Source organism: Bos javanicus, chromosome 1, assembly GCF_032452875.1.
Source record: "Bos javanicus breed banteng chromosome 1, ARS-OSU_banteng_1.0, whole genome shotgun sequence".
In the NCBI taxonomy this organism is placed as follows: domain Eukaryota; kingdom Metazoa; phylum Chordata; class Mammalia; order Artiodactyla; family Bovidae; genus Bos; species Bos javanicus.
The window spans coordinates 118,144,350-118,170,130 of NC_083868.1; the positions used below are offsets into that span (position 1 = coordinate 118,144,350).

Here is a 25,781-nt window from a genome sequence, read left to right on the forward strand (position 1 = left end):
CAAAGTGGAAAACGTGTTTATTAACATTCAAACTCCCTTCATACAAGGCCATATAAAAATTCTTAGCATTTTGATTATATATATATAAGCCTATATTTTCTACATAGTTAACAATGTGTAATTAAGCTTTTCATAATACATTGTTTAAATATATCATTAGTTCTGTTAAACGTAAGCAACATTTTTAAATCCAATACTTGAACAGTTTCCTCTGTACATAGTTTAGCAGGGCTAATAAGCATAGGATGCTCTTTATTAAGAGGTATATAATCTGAGTATTAACAATTACTGAAGTTTGGTATTTTTATACAGCATTTTGTTTATGTTTTGATCACCACACAGAATCCTTAAGGATACTGAAATTCAGTAAGTAAAGTCAGAGACATTACTTCAGCTGATAAATGAAGTTCATACATGACACTATAGTATTAAAAGCCTTAAAAATAAAAACATTTTGCAAACTGCCCTAGTACTGACTGTTCCTATCAGGGTAAGACTACTTGGCAATAGAAAGGAAAAAGCTTTGATTTTCTCTGTGGTGCTGATAGTCGCCTCTTGCTAATTATGGCAATTTGGACAAATACCAGAACAAGCATATTCCAGCTCAACAACTCTAGGTAACTTTATGGAGATGGGAGTTGGCTCAGCTCATGCTCGGTGGCCACAGCACTGACCCTGTGTGTAAAAACATGAAACATGTGCATACTGTGATCTAGGTCTTAATTGCAAGCTATACTGAGGAATCTCTTGATATTTGGCTATGTTTCATTCCAAAAGAGTCGATTTGATGCTTGAGTTACAGCACCAGTCTATTATTAGTGAAATGAAGTACACTCCTGCAGATAAATACCAGATCAAAACAACCTGTTTCAGTAATCTTGATTAACCTGTAGAATAAAAAATAAATTATCTCTACAGAAATCTCTGAAGGGAGCAAAAAAAAAAAAATCAAACTATATGCCTAAATAAACGTTTTAAAAGGAAATAACCCAATATCCTCTGAAGGTCAAACAGTATTTGCTATGTTGTAATCCCGTTCACCATTAGGCTGCAGTTGGACCACAACACTGTGTTCATTGATTTCGTTTTCTGCATCACTGCTGTCGGTATCATTGTCATCTTCCTCATAGTCTGAAGATTCTGTCATGTTCTGATGTGAGCGGGATTCCGACAAAGCCCCAAATGACTGAGTGCTGGCAGAAGCCAAAGGTCTGAGTAAAGGGGTGTGTTCTGACACTTCATTTTCTTCTTGACTACTATCTGTGTCAGAGTCTGAATCGCCTTGAGAAGGAACAACTTTTTGCTTGCAGACTGGACAGGTTTTTTTGGTCTTAGTTAGCCAAGGATCTACACACTTGCAGTGATAAGCTGTTGAAGCAAAATACACATCTTTTAGATAGTACACTTCTGTTGAGAACATAATCTCCTGCCATGGTTATTCATGTTCTGATCAGTATGCATCATATACGGACAAGACAAAAGTTTGTAAATTTTTATAAATCTTCATCCTTTAATGAGAGCTTATGATGTGCTAATAACTATTTTCTGTCTAATACTGAACCTAAGTATAAATTATGTATAAATTCAAAGCAGTATGTAATTATTCATACCATGGGAACAGGGAAGGATTCTGAGTTTGTCTCCATCTTCATATTCATCCAAACAAATGGCACATACATCATATTCATCTCCTATGATAGAAATAGTAAAATCAATTAAAAGATCCCTTTTTAATTCCTTACTGTTGAACTTAACGACCTTTATTTTAAAAAAAGACAAAGTCATTGCCTATCTCACACACAGGGCAGCCACATCAGGAAGCATGTCAGGATAAAGCCATTGTCTGGATAGATAGGTGGGAAGAATATAACGCATACTGAAAAGAATAACAGTTCCAATTGAAAGAATCCCTTTAACATCTGTAGTCATTTAAGCACATTCAGAAGTCCTGCTGCTGCTAAGTCACTTCAGTCGTGTCCGACTCTGTGCGACCCCATAGACGGAAGCCCACCAGGCTCCCCCGTCCCTGGGATTCTCCAGGTAAGAACACTGGAGTGGGTTGCCATTTCCTTCTCCAATGCATGAAAGTGAAAAGTGAAAGTGAAGTCCCTCAGTCGTGTCCAACTCTTAGCGACCCCATGGACTGCAGCCTACCAGGCTCCTCTGTCCATGGGATTTTCCAGGCAAGAGTTCTGGAGTCGGGTGCCACTACCTTCTCCAAGGAGAAGTCTAAATAGAAAGTTTTAATGAAAATTTTTGTTCAGTATCTTGAATGTGGTTACTGTAGTATCACTTATCAAATACATTCTGTAACAAATACAGGGTTCTATTATAACCTGTTTTGAGATTTAGTGAGACTGATTTTACCTATCTCAAACTATTAAAATACTAAAGGACTCCAACATATCTATAATTATCTGTAATTACACAGATCCATTTACCTGGACTTTAAGGATAGTTCCAATATATTAAGGAATTCAATCATGCTGATTACTCATACAAATCAAACTTTCGGTCTTACGACTTTGTGAAAATGCCCATTAAAAACAGGTTCAGTTAATATAACTGAACAGGACTGAACCAGTCCGAAGCTGTACCACAGCTCTAAGCCTCATTTTACTAAGGTAGAAAGGTTATCCTGCATTATCCAAGTGGACTCAGTGTACACAAGGGTCCCTAAAAGTGTGAGGAGGAGGTTTTTCTAGTCCGGGGGAGATGTGACTATGTCAGAGAGAGAGAATATTACTGGCTTTGAAGACAGGAGGGGAGGAGGATCATAAGCTAAAGAACATGGTGGCCTCTAGAAGCTGGAAAAGCCAAATAGATAGATTCCCCTACTAGAGCCGTCAGAAAAGAGTGTTTGATTTTAGCTCAGTGAGGCCTGTCAGACTTCAAACCTACTAAACTAAAAATAATAAATTTGTACTGTTTTAAGCCATTAAGTTTGCGGCTTTAAATCTGTCACCACAGCAATAAGAAATGTGTAAGTAGTATTAGGGTTAGCCTGCAAGTGAAAGTTGCTCAGTAATGTCCAGCTCTTTGCAACCCCATGGACTATACAGAATAGAATTCTCCAAGCCAGAATACCGGAGTGGGTAGCCTTTCCCTTACCCAGCGGATCTTCCCGACCCAGGATTTCCTGCATTGAAGGTGGATTCTTCACCAGCTGAGCTTATCGGGGTTACACTAGACATACGGAATTGATGCTTTCAAGTGTTTCAAGTGATAGATTTATGTTGATCACCCATATTTTCTAGGCACAGTACTTAATTTGATGATAACTGGTCAACATTGAAAGGTGTAATTTGTGATCACTGGCCAGAAGGGAGCCTAGTGTTCTGTAGAGAATTAACCCCCATGGTGTGTGTGATGAAATGGTAAATCACATCCTGACTTTTATTTATTACCTACCTAACCAACCATGTGCAAGATGCCATCTTTATGTTTCAGTATTCTCAAAGGCAAAACAAAAATACTAACATACTATGATTTTGGATTGTTGTGGTTTAAAAGAGAATGCAAGTAGAGTGTCTGGCACAAACAGTACTTCTTAGCCAGCCTCCACCTGATAAAACTGACCTGGTAGGCATACTGGCTTATGAAGGCTGTGGCTAGGAATCTGCTCTCTGATATCCCCATGTGATTCTGTTAGTAGCAAAGAGCTAGTGGCAATGGTCAATGAACCTTTTGGCTCTACTTGGGGTAATTATGTAATTTAAGTATTCAGCAGCCCTTGAGCTGTGAGTGTATATGACTTCTGGTTTTATTTGAAAGCTAGGTTTGGTAGACACTTAATAAAAGTGTTCCCCCAACCCCTCTCCAGTCAAAACGTGATTAAATGTGGTATGGTGAGAAACCTAAAAAACAGACAAAGTTATATATCAATAAAAAAGCAAAAAGGAAAACAATCAAATTTCTGTCCCATTTTAAAAGACACAAAATTAAAAATGGAAGAAAATGTATTATATGACAACTTAGAAATCCAGCCAGTGGATTCATATTCAAGATAATGGCCCAACATCAAACAATTATTAAGTGGTTTTATATTTAAAGATAAAGGCATTTATATATTTTTGAAAGTAATTTTCAACCTTAGCAGATTTTAAAAATTAACCAATTTGTCCAATGATTCTGGTAGCATGAGATAAAGGGGCTATAAAAAGTGCTAACAGCTGTTAGTTTTGTTATTGTCAGCACCATGCTAGAAAGTTCCATTGCTTATAAACCAGTGGTTCTCAACCAGGGGATAATTTTGTTCCCTTGCCCCTAGGGATATCCGGTGATATCTGGAGACATCTTTGGTGTTCACAATTGGGAGTTGGTACTGTTGTCATCTAGTAGATCAGGGAGGCTATTAAATAGCTTATAATGCTGTAGTGAAAGTGAGTGTTAGTCGCCCAGTCATGTCCTATTCTTTGCGACCATATGGACTACAGTCCACCAGGCTCCTCTGTCCATGGGATCCTCCAGGCAAGAATACTGGAGTTAGGTTGCCATTTCCTGCTCCAGGGGATCTTCCCGATCCAGGGATTGAACCTGGGTCTCCTGCACTGCAGGCAAGATTTTTTACTGTCTGAGCCACCAGGCAAGCCCATAAGGCTCTAGACAGTCCCTCAAAGAATTTTCCCATGTAAAATGCCAATAGTGAGAAGGCTGAGAGAACCTGATATAAACACCCCTCCAGGCTTTCTCAAAGACTGCTAATTCACTAATGGATAGATGTTCAGAGGCTGCAGGAGGGGTGAGATTCATGTCTGTTATGTGCGACCATATGGAAACACTTCTATCTGGATATATTATTGTTATTTAAATGTTTCAGAAAAGTTTCAAGAAGACAGTTAAAATCTCATCAATTTTATAATACGTTATAATACGTAAGTGGACAAAACTTTGATTTTCCCCTCTAAACCTGTTTCTCCCTAGTTTTTCCCCAAACCTTGGATCATCAGATACAGCAAAGGCACTGACCTATTAGAACAGAAAACACACAAGACTTAAGGCAGCCACTGCAGTAGCATACACTGATTATCGGGCCTGGGCATGTCCTTGATGCCTCTTTCCCTTAGAGCTTAGATTCAACATCACCACGTCCTATACTCTTTTTTCTGTAAAACATCTTCAGTTGGTCTCTCTGATTCCTCAATTACACTAATCCATTAGCCTTGATTACTAGAAGAGCCTCTTCTTTTCCTGTCCTATATGGTTTTTCTCCATAGCAGCAAAAGTGATATTTTAAAAACAGTCCCCCATCTCACTTAGAATAAAATCTGAGCGCTTTGCCATGGCCTTCATATAGCTGAATATGATCTGATTTACAGATTGGTCATCTCACATCACTCTATCCCCATTCAGTCACACTTCAGTCACACTGGCCGCCTTTCAGTCTTGAACAAAGATAACTTAAAAATGAACTAGTTGTCAATAAAATGAAAAGACAACTACTGAATGGGAGAAAATACTTGGAAATGATTTGATTTACAAGGGGTTGATATCCAAAGTATATAAACAGCTCACATCAAAACAAAGTAAGACCTAAACAGATATTTTTCCAAAAAAGACATACAGATACCAACATCACTAAACATCAGAGAAGTTCAAATGAAAACCACAATAAGATATCACTTCACACCTTTTAGAATGGCTATCATCAAAAAGACCAAAATTACTGGCAAGGATGGGGAGAAAAGGGAACCCTTGTACACTGCTGGTGTGAATGTAAGCTGGTACAGCCACTGTGGAAGACAGTATAGAGATTCCTTAAACAAAACAGACCTACCATATGATCCAGAAGTGTTCCACTCCTGTGTATACATCCGAAGAAAGCAACATTAATTCAAAAAGACAGCACACCCCATGTTCACAGCAGCAGCATTTACAATAGCCAAGATAAGCAACTGGTGCATCCACAGATCGATGGATAAAGATGTAGTATATATATTCCATTATGTGTGTGTGTATATCTATACACAGTGTGTATATATCCCATAGTGTACATATATACACAATGAGATACCACTCAGTTATAAAAAAGAATGAAATTTTGCCATTTGCAACAACACGGGTGGACCTGGAAGATATGCTTAGGAACTACGTCAGAGAAAGACAAATACCGTGTGATATACTTGTATATGGAATCTAAAAAATAAACTAATAAATGTAACAAAAAAGAAACAGAGTCATGGATACACAGAACAAACTAACGGTTATCAGTGGGGAGAGGGAAGGGGAGGAGTGAAAGGGGTATTAAGAGGTACAAACTACTAGGTATAAAATAAATAAGCTACAAGAATGTTCTGTATAGCACAGAGGATATAGCCAGTATTTTAAAATAACTATAAATGGGGAGGGAGGAGGGAGGAGGGTTCGGGATGGGGAACACATGTATACCTGTGGCGGATTCATTTTGATATTTGGCAAAACTAATACAATTATGTAAAGTTTAAAAATAAAATAAAATTGGAAGAATAAAAAAAAAAATACTATTTTCTACTTTCTAACATGGATAGTAATAAACGAACTCATGCAAATGTTTTGAAAAATAAGGAATGAATAAAGTTCAACATCCAAAAATGAAAAAAAAAAAAAAAACTATAAATGGAGTATAACCTTTAAAAAGTGAGTCCTATATTGTACACCTGACAGTTATATGATACTATAAATATACCTCAGTCAAAAAATAAGTTTATTTGAAAAAAAATAAGTTTATTTGAAATAATATAGTCACATACAAAAATTGATGCAAACCTTAACTGTTCAATTTTATAACAAACTAGTCCACCTTAAGTCAGCTAGAATAGGTTTCCTCAAAGAGAATGAATGTTCAGGGCTTAACACATACCATTTTCATGAGAAAAGAATATATATTTTAAATAATATGTCCAGGGAAGATAAAGCATTGAATCCATGAGCTTCAAATCAAAACTTACTGATCTTACAAAGAAAATGCCTTGCCACTCATTCCCTGCTTTGCCAGTAAAGAAAACAATGGCAGCTCTTTCTAGCAAATTTAAACAAATAAATCTTATCTTTTGTTTTCCCCTCCTCCATACCTGTTCCTAAGAAATTTGAACATAAGAAAAACTGGATAAAATATTTCATAAGCCAGATTTCCTTAAGAATTATTCCTGATTATATTTAAACCCTGAGGCAAAGGAACAAATATTTACTTTTAAGGTTGGATTAAAGACAGTTAGGGCTTCCCAGTTAGTTCAGCTGGTAAAGAATCCACCTACAGTGCAGGACACCCCAGTTCAATCCCCAGGTTGGGAAGATCCCCTGGAGAAGGGACAGGCTACCCACTCCAGTATTCTTGGCTGGAGAATTCCATGGACAGAGGAGTCTGGCAGGCTACAGTCCATGGGGTTGCAGAGAGTCAGACATGACTGAGCGATTTCACTTCAAAGGCAGTTAAACAGAGTAATAAAAAATAAGGATGTCTTCATAAATATAAGAAAAAATTTAAAAAGTTAAATACTGCCCCACTGTTTTGTGATCTGCTATAAAATATAACACTGCATTTTTTCAATCTCTGAAAAGCTTCATCCTTCTAAACATGATTAGGAAACTTCAGTGATTAAGCTATAAAGGGAAAATATTGGTAACTTAAAACTTCAAATATAAAACCCACTTTTTCATCCTTTACATCTCAGGGATTTGCCTCCTTCACACACTAACGGGGTAGGGAGACAGCTCCCATGGCGACTGCCTTAAATGCTTAGTTGAAAGACTATTAAGGGAAAACAAGGATTTTTCATTTGTTATGAAACATGGTATGTGGTAACCAGTCTTTATGGTTACAGAAAATGCATCAATTGATGCAGGAAACTCAGGAAACCACAATGTCAACTGAAGATGTATTTTTGAGGACAATAGTGAATAATGAAATTTATAAGGAAGTTGGCTGCTTCAAAATCAAGACAATAACTAATAAAAGGCTATTATTTTGTATGTACTGGTGATGGTTTAGTCACTAAGTCATGTTCAACTCTTGGCAACCCCATGGATTGTAGCCTGCCAGGCTCCTCTGTCCTTGGGATTTTCCAGGCAAGAATACTGGAGTGGGTTGCCATGTCCCCTCCAGGGGATCTTCCCCACCCAGGAATTGAACCTGGGTTTACTGCATTGCATGTGGATTCCTTACCAACTGAGCTACCAGGGAAGCCTTTACATGTGCTGCTGCTGCTGCTAAGTCTCGTCAGTCGTGTCCGACTCTGTGCGACCCCAGAGATGGCAGCCCGCCAGGCTCCCCCGTCCCTGGGATTTTCCAGGCAAGAACACTGGAGTGGGTTGCCATTTCCTTCTCCAATGCGTGAAAGTGAAGTCGCTCAGTCGTGTCCGACTCTTAGCGACCCCATGGACTGCAGCCTACCAGACTCCTCCATCCATGGGATTTCCCAGGCAAGAGTACTGGAGTGGGGTGCCATTGCCTTCTCTGTTACATGTGCTAGAAATAGCTAAATCAATATTTTAAACATTTAAATGTTACTCAGCATAAACATTTCTGAACAAGCGACAAAGATGAAGGACACCAAGACAGGAAGATTTAAGATGATCTTGTCCCCACAATACTGTAAATGAATGAGAGTGCTGACTAACCTTTACAGACGTTTTACCTGTCCACAGCCTCAAGTTGCTAATTTCTGTGGGTTTGATTACAAGTGTCTATGAAATACTTCCAAATGCCAAATTCTTTTTTTGTTTGTTGGCAAATATTTCCTATATTTCCTAAATGTTACAGATTCCTCTAACATAAACATGAACAGTGCTTTTCAGTCACTCAGTCATGTCTGACTCTTCGCAACCCCATGGACTACAGCACGCCAGGCTTTCCTGTCCATCACCAACTCTCAGAGCTTGCTCAAACGCATGTCCATCAATACAGTGATGCCATCCAACCTTCTCATCCTTTGTAGTCCCCTTCTCCTCCTGCCTTCAATCTTTCCCAACATCGTAATCTTTTTCAATGAGTGAGTTCTTCGCATCAGGTGGCCAAATTATTGGAGCTTCAGTATCAGTCCTTCCAATGAATAGTTGGGACTGATTTCCATTAAGATTGACTGGTTTGATCTCCTTGCAGTCCAAGGAACTCTCAAGAGTCTTCTCCAACACCACAGTTCAAAAGCATCAATTCTCCGGCGCTCAACTTTATAATCCAACTCTCACCTCCATACATGACCACTGGAAAAACCATAGCTGTGACTTGATGGACCTCTGTTGGCAAAGTAATGTCTCTGCTTTTTAATATGCTGTCTAGGTTGGTCATAACTTTCCTTCCAAGCAGCAAGCATCTTTTAATTTCATGGCTGCAGTCACCATCTGCAGTGATTTTGGAGCCCAAGAAAGTAAAGTCTGTCACTGTTTTCATTGTTTCCCCATTTATTTGCCATGAAGTGATGGGACTGAATGCCATGATATTAGTTTTCTGAATGTTGAGTTTTAAACCAGGTTTTCACTCTCCTCTTTTACTTTCATCAAGAGGCTCTTTAGTTCTTTGCTTTCTGCCATAAGGGTGGTATCATCAGCATATCTGAGGTTCTTGATATTTCTCCCAGCAATCCTGATTCCAGCTTGTGCTTCATCCAGCCTGGCATTTCACATGATGTACTCTGAATATAAGCAGGGTGACAATATACAGCCTTGACGTACTCCTTTCCCAATTTGGAACCAGTCCATTGTTCTATGTCCGGTTCTATCTGTTGCTTCCTGACCTGCATATAGATTTCTCAAGAGGCAGATCAGGTGGTCTGGTATTCCCATCTCTTTCAGAATTTTCCACAGTTTGTTGTGATTCACATAGTCAAAGGCTTTGGCATAGTCAATAAAGCAGAAGTAGAGGTTTTTCTGGGACTCTCTTGCTTTTTCTATGATCTAACGGATGTTGGCAATTTGATCTCTGGTTCCTCTGCCTTTTCTAAATCCAGTTTGAATATCTGGAAGTTCATGGTTCACGTACTGTTGAAGCCTGGCTTGGAGAATGTTGAGCATTACTTTACTAGTGTGTGAGATGAGTGCAATTGTGTGGTAGTTTGAGCATTCTTTGGCACTGCCTTTCTTTGGGATTGGAATGAAAACTGACCTTTTCCAGTCCTGTGGCCACTGCTGAGTTTTCCAAATTTGCTGGCATATTGAGTGCAGCTCTTTCACAGCATCATCTTTGTGGATCTGAAACAGCTCAGCTGGAATTCCTTCACCTCCACTAGCTTTGTTCATAGTGATACTTCCTACGGCTCACTTGACTTCACATTCCAGAACGTCTGGCTCTAGGTGAGTGATCATAGCATCATGGTTATCTGGGCCATGATCTTTTTTGTATAGTTCTTCTGTGAATTCTTACCACCTGAATGTTTCTACTATATTCTAAACCTGTAACAGTTCTTTTAGGACTTCAAGGTTTGGTACTATGACTTACTAGAGTGATGAACCCACATAAGTATTCTAACTTCCTTTCATGTTTTCAAATATAGTTGCATCACAACTATGAAAAACTGCAGTAATTAGGATTTTTTTTTCTAACATCCATGTATGCTTTGTCAAAACCATTAGAGTACAGTAATATGCAGAACAAATATAACTCTTTTTACTTTAGATGTTAAATGTCTTGATGACCAAAATATTCTAAAACAAAAATACAACTGGCTCAAACTTACGTTTACTGGGAAGGAAATGCAAGAGTCATATTTATAAAGTTATATACTGTTAAGCTGCTTCAAGATTTTGGCAATTTTATTTTTTCCATCATAAATGTTTAATGACTGAAGACAGATGACACTAGTATTTTACTTATGATTATTATTTAAGGGGTTGTTGTGTTTTCATAGTAATTGCTGCCATTTGCTGAGCTGTCGCTATGTGCCAGGCACTGTTACAAGCATTTGTCACATCCTGATTTAAATCCCTCCACCCATCTTATGAAGTAGGTTTTTAGTCACATTTACACATAAAGGGATTGTGGAGAGGTAACTTGTACTAGGTCACACAGCCAATAAATGGATGATCTAGAATTTCAGCCCAGGTCTGTCAGACTCCAAAGTCCATGCATGGTCTGACATTATGCTGTATTGTCTTGTAGCACATGTGCTTTGAGTTTCACATTTAAATAATCCCCTTTGATTCACAGTGTAAAAGGAGTTAAGAAATAATCTTAAGCAGCCACTTGCTAGAAATTAAAATGTTTCCAATTCATAAACCAGAGAATTTTTTTCAGATTGCAATACATGGAGAGGGAATAAAGATTTTTGGTCTTGTCTTCCATGGTTTCATATTATTACAAATCTTTCAAGGATGCTACAAAATAGTAGCCATATTCTACAATTTTAATCAAGGGTCAAACACAACAAGCAAACAATCAAATGACTCTATTGAAGGAAAGAGTATTTTGTGGGCAGGTTCTTTTGGGGGAAATGTATTAGTGAATTACTTCATTAATTAATTAGTAAGAATAAAAATCATTGTCTTAGAGACCATAAAGCTTTCCAGGTGGTGCAGTGGTAAAGAATCCACCTGTTGACGCAAGAGACGTGGATTTGATCCCTGGATCACAAAGATCCCCTGGAGCAGAAAATGGCAACCCACTCCAGTATTCTTTCCTGGAAAATTACAAGGACTGAGGAGCCTGGCGGGCTACAGTCTATTGGGTTGCAAAGATTTGGACACGACTGGCTGACTGAGCACACATATCCACAGACCATAAACAAATCCATACAAGAAACTTAAATCCAAGCGTAGGCACTAGTATTAGCTTTGACCAAACTCCATTTTGTGTAATTATTTTTCCCCAAAACCTAACTTTTCCCTATATTTTAAATAGCCATTCTGTATTAGTGTTTATTGGTTCTAACTTGATTACATTATGCAGATTAACTATAGTTGCACCCAAGATATTTCGAAACAGGCGCATACAGATTTACAGATTTGCCATTATCCTAAAGTGAAAAATCAAAGTTAAAAGAGATTTTAGAATGGTAAATATTGTGCCAGACTTTGTAGTACTTAAAAAGCACTTCTTTGTATTAAGTACTAAAGGTTTCTTTTTTTTTTTTCATTACTACTTTTAAGGCGACTAGGAAATCAAGATGGAGAACACCCTTCCAGTCAAGTTCAGCAAACTCAAATACTTCAGTGTTCTAATCCAATAATTATTTTTCTTTTCCTTCAGTTCAGTTCAGTCGCTCAGTCGTGTCCGACTCTTTGCAAGCCCATGAACTGCAGCAAGCCAGGCCTCCCTGTCCATCACCAACTCCCAGGGTTTACCCATACTCATGTCCATTGAGTCGGGGATGCCATCTAACCATCTCATCCTCTGTTGTTCCCTTCTCCTCCTGCCCTCAATCTTTCCCAACATCAGGGTCTTTTCAAATGAGTCAGCTCTTCGCATCAGGTGGCCAAAATATTGGGAGTTTCAGCTTCAACATCAGTCCTTCCAATGAACACCCAGGACTGATCTCCTTTAGGATGGACTGGTTGGATCTCCCTGCAGTCCAAGGGACTCAAGAGTCTTCTCCAACACCACAGTTCAAAAGCATCAATTCTCTGGCGCTCAGCTTTCTTTATGGTCTAACTCTCACATCCATACATGACCATCGGAAAAACCATAGCCTTGACTAGATGGACCTTTGTTGGCAAAGTAATGTCTCTGCTTTTTAATATGCTGTCTAAGTTGGTCATAACTTTCCTTCCAAGGAGTAAGCATCTTTTAATTTCATGGCTGCAATCACCATCTGCAGTGATTTTGGAGCCCCCCAAAAATAGTCAGCCACTGTTCCCACTCTTTTACCCATCTATTTGCCATGAAGTGATGGGACCAGATGCCATGATCTTCATTTTCTGAATGTTGAGCTTTAAGCCAACTTTTTCACTCTCCTCAAGGAATTAAATGAAAAATTTGAGCAGCCTCAGGTATATCTGAAGCTTAAAGTGGAGGAAGCAACAGGACACATTATTTTTGCTTAAAGCAGAATTCCTTCTAGATGACTTCTGCCCGCTGACCAGATTGAGCTACTTTTTATTACAACTCTCAGTGTAGTAAAAATGACTACAAAAAAATCATACATAAAATTTCCTCCTAAAAAGGATGTACAAGTTTGGTAAGAAAACACTGAGATCCCAAAAGAAATGTGAACAAAGGACAAGACAGGTTATAAAGGCAGAAATATAAATAGGTAATCTACTTTGTTAATGGAGAATATGATAAAATGAGTATGCTGGTAGACTTGAACTATTAGGGAATTAGTTTTTTCTCAAAAATATTCTGTCTCTTTGACATAGTGAATTGAGTTGGTGAGGGTAAATACAGCTAGGGGTTGGGGAAAGATTAGACAAAGGGAAGAGGTGGATTAAAGCTAGAAGGCAATTTATTTCATTTTGAAGTGGTAGTGATTGAAAAAGAAAGACAGGCTTGGGTAGTATTTATAATTGTAATGTTGTAGTCAAAAGCCTGCTACTTACCTAGCTATGCACACTCAGGTAATTTACTTGACACTTCTGAGTCTCATTTTCTTTTTCTATTAAATTGTCATGACAATACTTTTCTAATTGTGCTGCTCTGAGAACTAAATGAGATCAATTATGCAAGGTGCATAGTTTGCTTTTATACTATATAATAGGTATATTATATAAGATTAAAATAGAAAATTATCAATATTTTAATTGGGTGTAGTGTCCATCCCAATCCAATTTAATACTGCTTAACTCATTTGGTATAAACGACACTGACTTGTTCAGTGAGAAGTTAGTTAATAGACTGAAGGTATGGTTGTCTATAGCAATCACATCTACAGACAAATGATAAGGTCAACAGTGCCATGCTATAAATCAACCTGACCAACTCTCTCAATCCCCTTCAGTCTGTCTCAAGACTACAGTGCAGACCTTGGGCCTAAAATAATAAAACAGTTCATTTTCAAGTAACTCAGGAAAACAGTGATCGCTGAGGAGCCACAGCCATTACAGTAGCTTCTACCTGACTTGGAACCTCATTATTTTATTGCTTTGTGGCCATTATAAAAAGTATTCGAGGAATTGAGGATATTCCCTTTTCAGATTTGTTTTTAAGAGTAAATTCAGAGCATTTTCCTTTAAAATAGTTCAACAAGGAAAACATACCTACCAGCATTGGTTGGACTGAACTCTGGTTGTAGATTCTTAACTTATGAGGAGACAGACTATGTCTTTTCCTCACCCTAGTGTTTAATACTGTGCCCAGTAGACAGTAGGCTCCCAAAACACATACTCAGAGTAATATATGCCACAGAGCCTTTGTTCATGTCCTGAGGGATGGTTAACAAGCACCTATCTCTCGCCTAGACCTGGCACATGGGCTCTCCCGCTCCACTGCTCACCTCTAGTCTGTTCCCCAGTCACCAGTGTGAGGGTTCCTTTTCCACAACCTGGCACATGGGCTCTCCCGCTCCACTGCTCACCTCTAGTCTGTTCCCCAATCACCAGTGTGAGGGTTCCTTTTCCACAGTAATCTTAGCATGGCGTTCTTCTGCTCAAAACCCATCCAGGTTTTACCACAATAAAATCACAAGTCCTTCACTATGGTGTGACCTAGCTCCCCATGCATCTCTCTGATCTCATCTCTAACCACTCACGCTCTAAGCCACTGTATATAGTCTAGTCACATGTTCTTTTTACTCTTCATTGATTATATCAAACACACTGTTGCCTCAAGGCCCCTGAACTTGCTGTTCCTTCTCTGCCTCCACTGTTCTCCCCTCTCTCTTGCCCCCTCTGTTTATTCTCTCCCTTCATTTGGATCTCTTGCAGGGTGTCCTTCTCAGAGAGGTCTTCCCTGTCTTATCTAAAATAGCATCCTGCCCCATGCCCTGTCGCTCATTTGTTTTTCTTTATTGCACATCTTGCCATGTGACTTTACTGCTTTAACTTGTCTTTTTGCCCCCACAAAGTTCCACAAAGGCATGAGGGTTTTTTTTTTTTCCATTTTATTTACTGCTGTTTCACTCCCACCCAGAACAGTGCCTAGCACACAGTAAAATCACTCAGTAAGTATCTGCTGGAAGAATGTACAAGTAACTACATAAGTTATTCCCAGAAAATCCTGATTTCTACCTGAAACTCTTATCAGAGGACCTAATCAGATAGATCTAAGCACAAAAAGCTAATAATGTAGGTAAATTCTGTATAGAGCCTGGCTGATAGAGTTAAAGTGACCTGTCTTCCTACTTCCATGCTGAATATTCCCGCCAACTCTCAAGACAACAGAAGACAATATGCAACAAAGCACATAAGGAATACTCTGCTTGCCCAGTGGCAACACTCAGCACCGTGTCTGCTGATAGACAAAAGACATCCCCGAAAAGAGGAGTTCACTGTACCAAGAGACACTAGAGAAGAGTGCTTAGAGAGGCACTAAGGGTCCAGTCTTACAGGTAAACTGAATTCAAAAAAATGAAGGAGGAAAAGACAGGACTGGGAAAGGAACAGTTGAAGAAATAAACATGGAAACATGGCAAGATCAAAGTTATGCAAAGCCAGAAATAAAAAGCAGTGGGAAGTAAAGGTGGAAGAGTTTGGTGGAGTCAAATTCTGAAAGTTTTTAACACCGAGATGAAGCCTTGATCTTGGCATCTCTTAGGCAGTAGAGGCCAACTGAAATCTTTCAAGCAGAGGAATAATTGATGTATGAAACAGCATCTTAAAAATTCTTCATAAGGGTGCTGAAGGGACCTGCGCCTGGGATGTACAGGTCAGCCTAGAAATGGTTAAACTGACCTAATGTTTAGTCCTTTCAAAAATCAAGCAATAAACTGATGTTGGCTTGCATGATAAAGTGACCAAAAGAAAGAAATTATCAGATCCAAAAATCATTTTGGAAGAACAACTAACTCATTGCATTAGGAGCCTAGACATGGGTAATAAAAAAGAAAGGGTAAATTGAAGATAACACATGTAATCTTGCATGATGGCTATTTTCATTTAACAGAAATTCAACAACTTTTAAGTGTTTTATTTGACATTATTAAGATACAACATATAAAAGGAACAAGACAGGGGCTGGGAGAAAATTAACTGCATACAAGCAGGTAATTTTTTTTTAATATAAGAATTGGTAAATTAATTCTAAATGTTAAGGAAGTGGTTAATATTCTGTGACTATGTTTTATCCTAAAATAATGAAACTACTACTAAAGACTAACTATAGCCTGAACAGTATGTGTGTAGCTTATTTAGACTACAGTGTGTCAAAATGTATTGATAATATCTCTGCAAAGACAGAGTATCTACTCTTCCTTGACCACACACTTTATTGTAATATAAGACATACAATACGGGTTTGCTCTGATCTCTGAAAGTAGAGTGACAACAAGAGAAGTCACTGCAGTGAGAAGCCTGTGCACCGCAGAAAGAGTAGCCCCCACTTGTTGCAACTAGAGAAAGCCTGAACACAGCAATGAAGACTCAGAGCAGCCATAAATAAATAAGAAATTTTAAAAATGATTCTCAGAATAAACTATAGAGGTTCTCTTATTGTATATAGTTACAGACAGTAAGCTGCTATCTCTAACACCAAGCACAGTCGCTGGTCAAACAAATGTTGACTAAATGCAAAAGGAAAAATAGTTCTGAGCATACTGAACTTAACTGTATATCCAGGCACAGATGTCTATTAGTTAACTGGATATATGGAACTAGTGCTCAAGAGAAAGGTGGGATATAAAAGTATGGAAGTTACCAGGAAATAGCTCACCAGAAACAGGCAAGGGCTAAGAAGATCATCACCTGATATAAAGCCCATAGATCAAATGTGTGCTATTTTTTAAGCAAGCAGTGAACCAGAGAATAAACGGCAGCAAAGGAGAGTCCCACTTTACAGAAGAAGAGGACTCAAAATACTGACGACTGACTACAGCAGTGTTCCTGATCCCGACCCCACCTACACCCACCCAGCACTGAAAAACATGGCATAGAAGAGAAGTTACTGGTGGCAGGGAGTTGCATATGTCAATTTTAGGGAAGCAGAAAAATGTTGAGACTTTCTGAGCCATAACTTTTTTTTTTTTTTTTTTTGAGGGCAGAGACTGTAAACTAACTTTATAAAATAATTAATTGCTTCTTTCAGAGCATAGCCACCAAGAAACTAATAAACATGTGTTAAATTACTAAAATGTGTCTTTGAGGATGATCAGCCTATGAAAATTTGCTAATACCATTTTGGGGAAAACATCTTTAAATAAAAAGTCAAACTACAGATCATGGATAATAAGCCAAGTGAGGCAATATATAGGTGAAAGCATTTCCCATAACAGAGTACTGAAAAAAAAAAACTCAAGAGTCTAACTGTAAGAAATAATCTAGTAGGACACAAAGGAGACACTGCTATATAGCAACTCCAGATTTCTTTTTCTTCAGAAGTTAAGGCATCCTGAGTATCTAAGCTGGCCTATGAAACTGTATAGACTTTATGGCTAGCATGATACTAGACTTGCTTAGTTTGGGTCTATAATAATTTGTATTTGAAAAGACAAGGTTTTACGTTACTTCTCAAATCTTAGTGAGTTACTTTCAGCAAGTATTACCAGAGAGGGAGGTTAAGTGCTCAAAGCCACAGAGCTAATCACTAAGAATCAGGTCTTTTGGTTCCATATCCTGTATTCTTTCCACTGTAACATTTTGCTGATCTTCTAAAAGTTAACTGCTAACTTCCTCACTGCTATGGGGTTCATAAGAACAACTTACTGATACATTACTTATAAACCCCGACCCCTCCAACTAATAAAGTTTATCTGTGGTAGAAGGAAGGCTAGGAACCAGCTATAGGAAAGGAAAGGACTTGTGATTTCAGTGGCATTTTAGAGCTGTCTATAATTCCTAAAATGGAATGATTCCTGCAGCAAGAAAATGATGAACATTCCTCACTGACTTATATCGGCTTTCCTTTTAAACATAAGAGCTAGTGACAGCTAGTTACTTTCTCTACTTTTTTTAAATTAGAAAAATTTCAAACATACACAAGAGTATAATGGTATACCATTATACCAGGCTTCCAGGTGGCACAGTGGTAAAGAATCTGCCTGCCAATGCAAAAGATGCAGGTTCGATCCCTGGGTTGGGGAAGATGCCCTGGAGAAAAAAATGGCAACCCCACTCCCATATTCTTGCCTGGAAAATCCCATGGACAGAGGAGCCTAGCAGGCTATAGTCCATGGGGTCACAGAGTCGGACACGACAAATACCATTATACCACCTCATGCACCATCGCTGAGTTTCAGCCTCTCTTCTTGCTAGATCTACCTTCCTCTGCTTTTTTTCCTGAAGTATTTAAAACAAATTCTGAGATATATCATTTTACCAACACAAACTTTAGTATATATGCAGAGTACATCATGAGAAACACTGGGCTGGAAGAAACACAAGCTGGAATCAAGATTGCCAGGAGAAATATCAATAACCTCAGATATGCAGATGACACCACCCTTATGGCAGAAAGTGAAGAGGAACTCAAAAGCCTCTTGAAGGTGAAAGAGGAGAGTAAAAAGGTTGGCTTACAACTCAACGTTCAGAAAACGAAGATCATGGCATCCGGTCCCATCACTTCATGGGAAATAGATGGGGAAACAGTGGAAACAGTGTCAGACTTTATTTTTTTGGGCTCCAAAATCACTGCAGATGGTGACTGCAGCCATGAAATGACGCTTACTCCTTGGAAGGAAAGTTATGACCAACCTAGATAACATATTGAAAACAGAGACATTACTTTGCCAACAAAGGTCCGTCTAGTCAAGGCTCTGGTTTTTCCAGTGGTCATGTATGGATGTTAGAGTTGGACTGTGAAGAAAGCTGAGTGCCGAAAAATTGATGCTTTTGAGCTGTGGTGTTGGAGAAGACTCTTGAGAGTCCCTTGGACTGCAAGGAGATCCAACCAGTCAATCCTAAAGGAAATCAGTCCTGAATATTCATTGGAAGGACTGATGCTGAAGTTGAAGCTCCAGTACTATGGCCACCTGATGTGAAGAATTAACTCATTTGAGAAGACCCTGATGCTGGGAAAGATTGAAGGCAAAAGGAGAAGGGGACGACAGAGGATGAGATGGTTGGATGGCATCACCAACTCGATGGACGTGAGTCTGAGCAAGCTCTGGGAGTTGGTGGACAGGGAAGCCTGGCGTGCTGCAGTCAGTCCATGCGGTCACAAAGAGTTGGACATGACTAAGCGACTGAACTGATAAAAAACAATGAAGTTCTGATATATCCTACACCATGAATAATCCTTGAAAACATAAGATGAGCCAGACACAAAAGGACAAATACTGTATGATTCCATGTATATGAAAAATTTAGAACAGGCAAATCCACAGTGACAGAAAGTAGATTAGAGGTTACCAGAGACTGTTGGGAGGTAGGAATAGGAAGTAGTTGTTCAAGAGGTACAGAGTTTCTAGAGTGATTAGAAAATTTTAGAAATAGATAGTGGTGATGGCTGCAAAAATACTGTGAATATAATTAAAACCACTGAACTGTACCCTTAAAGATGGTTAAAATGACATGTTTTATTTTATATACATACTTACCAGAATAAAAAGATCTGTTAAAAAAAAAGAATCTGGACACAGATGTTATACCATTCCCAAAAATAACTCAAAATAGAGCACAAACCTAAACAGAAAAGGCAAAACTGTAAAATTTGTAGAAGATTACATAGAAAATCTAGCTCACCTTGAATCTGATAGTGAGTTTTTAGGTACAACACCAAAAGAATGAACTATGAAAGAAAAAACCAACAGGAGAGACTTCATCAAGGTTAAAAACTTCTTCTTTGAGGAAGACACTGTTAGAGTGAAGAGACAAGTCACACCCTGGGCAAAAATGTTTGCAAAATACATATCTGATAAAGGCTTGTTATATGAAATGTACAAAGAACTCTTAAAACCCAAATAAGAAAACAACCTGTCTTGGTCAATTTGGGCTGCCGTAACAAACCATAGACTGGGGGCTCTAAACAACATTTACTTCGCATAGTTCTGAAGGCTAGGAAATCCAAGATTAAGGGGCTCGCCAGTTTCATTCTGGTGATCACCCTCTTTCTGATTTGCATATGGCTGCCCTCTTGCTGTATCCTCAGATGAAAGAGATATCATTTCTCCTGTGTCTCTTCATGACCTAATCACTTCCCAAAGGGCCCACCTATAGCATCACACTGGGTATTGTGACTTTAACCTGAATTGTGGAGGGACACAAACATTCAGTCAGGTATAAAACCCAATTAAAAAATGACTAAAAGATCTCATCAAAGAAGATATACAGATGGCAAGTACAAATAAGCATATTAAAGCTGCTCAACAATTTTTGTATGAGATACCACTACACATCTATTAGAATAGCTACAATACTGTTGGGATCCTTTAATGGACCAGAACCTGGTGGTCTGGAGTCGACGATAAGAAAGTGAAATAGAGAAAGAGGCTGATATTCCCTGGTTTACACAGAGAACCAATTAAGCCCTTGACACAGGGCTTGCATTGCTCATGAAGGCACCGGGTGCCCTCTCGAGGGGGTGAAGGCATAGGGCGCCTTCTCAAGAGGGTCTTAGAAGCCCGGGCAGGAGAGTGAGCACGACGAGTTTCTACACTCAGAGAATTAGCCGGGGAGAGAGAGAAAGAAAGACACGGGGACCCAAGCGCTGATGGAGCAAAGGTGCTTTAATGATCTTTCTGTGAGTATATATAGCCTGTGGTGCAAGAAGTTTCTTACGACAATGATAAAGATGAGAAAACCAAACATACAGCAACCGTTACCGAGGGAACAAGGGATTAATAATGGTCACAAGGTCAGAAGACAATCCATATCTCAAGAAAGGGGATCGAGACTAAGCAGTTTTGTCTTAAAGAGAATGTTTACTAAAGGAGATTCAAGCCTGTCTCACACAATGACCTCAGTTCCTGGGAGCAGCATGCTGCTCCGCTTGAAAAGAAACAAAGGAGTTGTGAGAAACAGCATGTAGGAATCCTCCTGTTAAACACTCCCCGACAGTTCCCCCTTATTTATTTAAAATTTGTAAAAAGAGTTCTGACCATTAGAGTTTGTTTACTTTTAATAATCTTTGCATGAAGGCAATGGTAGATGACAAATATAATTGTCAAGACAATCACCAAAATTACAGTTCCAGACCTGATGCTGTAAGTAATGCTTTGAAACCATCCGCATGGGTCTAGCCCAGATAATTGATCAGCTAGTTGTTCAGCTAAAGTTTTCAAATTAGTGGAAGAGGACAGATTTTTAGAAAAGGTTTCAAAAATTTCTTTTTGTAATAATTGTACATTCAGAGAGGCATTATCATGTATGTTTTGTAAATGAAATTTGATTTGTTCCCAGTTGTAGGCACTATTATTGAAATGAACAGGAGTAACACAAAATTGAGTAGAATTCCAATCACATTTTAGCATCACGTTTTTGTACTTCTATTAATTGATCTCCAACCCATTTGATGACTGTTTTTAGTTCCTGTATTTCATGTTGAATATTCTCATCTATCTGAAACTGAGTGGCCCACATAGTATGAGCATCTTTAGTCCAATTTTGGATAAAATTATGTGTTTGAATTGAGGTTTATAAAGTAATGCCAGTGATGGCAGCAGTGGTGCAAATAGCTATTAATCCCAAAATGCCAAAAATCAGTCATCCAATGAATCGTTTAGATCGCCGGAGCAATTTAGTAAGTAACTGGGAAGCAAGTCCAGCCATGGGACCTTCTTCCCAGGACCGCTGGAGATTTATTGGTAATCACAGATTATAATGAGATCAAAGAATCAAAAGAGAGTCATTTCTCAAGGAAATAGAGGAGTTAAGACAAGTATATAATTTACAATTTATGCAAGTTACAGAACGTAAAGTCTTACTGAATTGTAAATTTCCTATAGCTATAACAAAAGGAAATGGAACACAAGTTTGTATGAAATATGATTGATTATAACAAATAGTTTCTATGACCACGATTGGTCCCTGTGAAATGTCCAGTCCAAGTCCTAAGTTCTTCGGTGTTCACAGCAAGTTTCCAGATTCCCATTGTTTAGGCCCAATCTGTTTATCAAGGACGATTCGAGGACGAGGGGGGGCCATTCCACCGTCAAGCCACCCAAGAAGTCCTCTGTCATGGTAATGCTCCATTGCAGTATTAGTAACCTTCCATGCTACTTGCGTAACATAATCACACACAGTGTTGTTAATATCATCTGAGCAGTTAGATAACCACATACCATGGGGTCCCCAATTGACAACTCTATGATTATCCATAAACATTAATTTTCCTGATTTGGCCTGACATTTGTCCCAATGAAAAGGAATATATTTAAAGTTCTTATTAGTAAATCCTTTGCATAGTGTTCTTTGATCTTTCCTTAACTCTTTCCCTAAAGTTTCAGTAGTATAAACATGGTTCATGGACAAAGAAAGGGCAGTAAATAATCCAAGCAGCGTCCGAAAGTCCTCTTTGGAGGCAGGACGAAAGCCCATGTTTGTCAACTAACATTAATATATAATTTTGCTGGGCCCATGCATAAAGGAAGGATTTCACAGCCTAGAGAAATATTAATTAGTTTTCCTTCTTTCTCAGGATGAGAGGGCCCCTCCAAGTTCCAAGGAGGGGGCATATGTGTTGAGTCATTAGTGGATACAATTGGTCCTATATCTGTCCATTTTATAACCTACAATAAAAAAGGGGGGTTAGGTATATAAGCCCAATAAGTGTGATCAATCAAGTCAGCCTGAGCGGGGGAAGCAAAAGCAAGCAAAGCAAGCATAGTGAAAAAATAAAAAAATATTTTCAGGATTTTGAGGCATTCCCTGTTGAGAAATCAGATTTTCAGCTTGATTAGTAAGGATTTTTATCTGTCCTCAAGTAGGGAGATTATAAGGTCGATGACGTCGAGTGCGGTGTTTTTTGGAAATTTTTAAAGCTGCCATGGCTTGTACTGGAATTTCTTCCTCCTGGGGTTTTTGTTGTTTCATCTCTAGTTTGAATGTTGGGGGCCCTCTTAGATTGAATATTCCAAAGAGGAAGCCATGTGAGTTCATTGGATCCATCTGGAGAAACAGAAGCATACCCTTTTCCCTGTAAGATTAGTTTCTTAGATTTCCATTGATTAGTTAACCTGTCTTGACACCAAATGGGCAAAGGAAGAGAGAGATCTTTCAATGTCTCTAAATGTTTTTCTGCTTTTGTCAAAATATCTCCTTGCAGTAAGTTTTTAAAAATTTAAAACATAAAGCTATATTAACAATAGTTATAGAAAGAAAGGAAAGCGGTAACGATGAAAACATTCCTAGGAAATATTTCAGTCCAAAAAAAATCATCTAGAGATCTGTTTGGGGACTGGTATTTAGCTGTGGTTTTGAATTAATGGGTTGATTTCCTCCTCATTCAGTACATACATTTTTCCTGATATAAAAAGAAATGGGATCTGACTATGTTTTAAGTGGTTTGTGTTATTTGGGGCAAAGGATTAGGAGCAAACACTCAAACATTTTTTCCAAAGTGAAATTACTGAAAAGCTGATGCAGAACAAATTGACAAATAAAATGCTGCTCACATCCAAATACCTGACCTTGTCCCTGGAAAGGAAACACAGCCTAGCAGCTGTTCAATCTCTCTGTTCAATGTGTTAAGGAAGATGATTATACTTTCAAGACAGACCTGAAAAGAAGGTGAATATTTTGCACTTTTGATACTCTTAGAAACAAATAACTTAATTGGCAAATGGTGTCTTTTTATGTTGTTTTTGTTTTGTATTGTGAAACAGGCACTGAAGTTGATGTTATTTTGTTTTAAGAATCTTACAGATTGGAAACAGAAAAAAGCTATATTAACAATAGTTATAGGCTTAAAGAATATACTGCATTAGAATCTAGTAAAGTTTGCTCTGGATTAGGAAGATCAAAGTGTTCCTGTGTACTTCCCCTTATTTAATTTTTATTTGTAGTTTTAGTGTGTAATGTGTTCGTTTAATTATGTCTTGTGTTTGTGGATTATAGGAATGTTTGTAATCTGTTTAATACAGGATGCATGTAAAAATTGTTTGAATTATTTAGAAATATAGGCAGGGCCATTGTCTGTTTTTATAGAATTAGGTGTTCTCATTATTGTAAAGTAAGCTATCAGATCAGTTATAACATGTTGTGTAGTTTTAGCTTGGAGAGGTGTGGCCCATATAAAAGAAGAATTTGTATTGATCGAGACATGTAAGAAGGAAGAGGAACAAAGTTCAGAGCAATGAGTTACATCCATTTGTCATAAAATTCTCCTTCATTTGTCATAAACCTTTTTTATACTTTTGTGTTCATCATTTTATTTGCCATTTCGTATATCTTTTTATTAAAAATATGTATTTTACTTTAGCAACTATGAAGTGTCTTGTATATTACCATTTTATAGATTGGTGAATATATTATATCATATTATATATTTATTATATATATAAATATATGTAACCATATTTATATACATTATACATTATATATTTATTACTAGTTTAAAATCTCTTTAGTTTTTCTGTAAGAAAAGCTTTCTGTAAGAGGAAGTTAATGTTCAGTAATTAATGTTTTAAAATCTTATTTTATTTGGAAATGACCTAGCTATTTAATAAACTTCTATTACTTAGTTTAGTGTAACTCTATAAATTTAAGTTACCCCAATCCTAAGAGATTATTTTAGATTATAATAATAGATTATTCTATTAAAAATATAATTTTTTTAAGAGTTTATCTAAAAGTTTTCATCTCATTTATATATATATATATTTGTTAACAAACTTAGTTTACCTTAAACCTAGGCATAATAAAAGTATTACATAATATTGATGACTTAAGACATGTCTTAATTAGATTAGCAAATAATTACATTTAAATTATATTTACATTTAAATAAACATTATATTTAATATTGACTATTTTTCAGTTCATGTGAAGTTGAATTTAAATAGAGCTTATTAACTTCATATTATCCAAAAACAAAGACATATATTGAGACATAGATAATTTTAAACAGACAGGCATAGTTTTCTGCTTGAAATTAAAAAAATTTTTTTTTCCTGAGTTCCACCAACTTGTTTATGGCTGGAGTCCTAGATAGAGTGGGCTGTGTATCCCAAGGACATGATAAGAGTTAACTTTAGGTTTTTCTTAGGCCTGTTTTTGTTTCTTAGGCAGAATTGGAGCTCCAAAAAAGTACTTTAACAAGTTAACCTTTTTCTAACTGCATGTGTAAGAAGAACCGGTTTTGCAATTTCAAAAAAGATTTTATTTTAATCAGTTTTCTCTGGAGTCTAAAGAATAGCATGGCCATTCAGTGTCAAAAATATCATTTCTCCTTTTTGTAGTTAAATTATTAATGATATATGCATGAAGGAATTGCTGTCACATTGGATGTAAAGCCTTGGCTACAAAATTTTGACAAATAGTAGGACTGTTAAGCGGAGAAGGAAATGGCAACCCACTCCAGTGTTCTTGCCTGGAGTATCCCAGGGACGGGGGAGCCTGGTGGGCTGTTGTCTCTGGGGTCGCACAGAGTCGAACATGACTGAAGTGACTTAGCAGCAGCAGCAGGACTGTTAAGCACACCTTGAGTTAACATAGTCTATTGAAATCTTTTATGAGGCCCAATATGATTAGGATAAGGGAGAGAGAAAGTGAATTTTTCCTGGTCTAAAGACTGTAAAGGTATATTAAAAAAGCAATCTTGTAAATCAGTAATAATAATGTGCCAATTTTGAGGAATAGTAGTAGGTGATGGGATCCCTGGTTGTAATGTATCTATAGCTTTCATAGATGCA

General features: G+C 37.8%; 1 protein-coding gene across 4 annotated transcripts in view; it reads right to left on the reverse strand.

The window, feature by feature from the left end:
• The window catches only part of RNF13 (ring finger protein 13), a 129,494-nt gene continuing 103,713 nt past the window's right edge, over nucleotides 1-25,781 (reverse strand). For all 4 annotated transcript variants that reach the window (XM_061419023.1, XM_061419026.1, XM_061419034.1 and 1 more), the window contains 2 exons: nucleotides 1,611-1,691; nucleotides 1-1,368 (listed from right to left, as the gene is read on the reverse strand). In XM_061419023.1, the coding sequence (XP_061275007.1) occupies nucleotides 1,007-1,368; nucleotides 1,611-1,691 (443 nt within the window). In that variant the 3' untranslated portion in view covers nucleotides 1-1,006. The remainder of the gene's footprint in view (nucleotides 1,369-1,610; nucleotides 1,692-25,781) is intronic.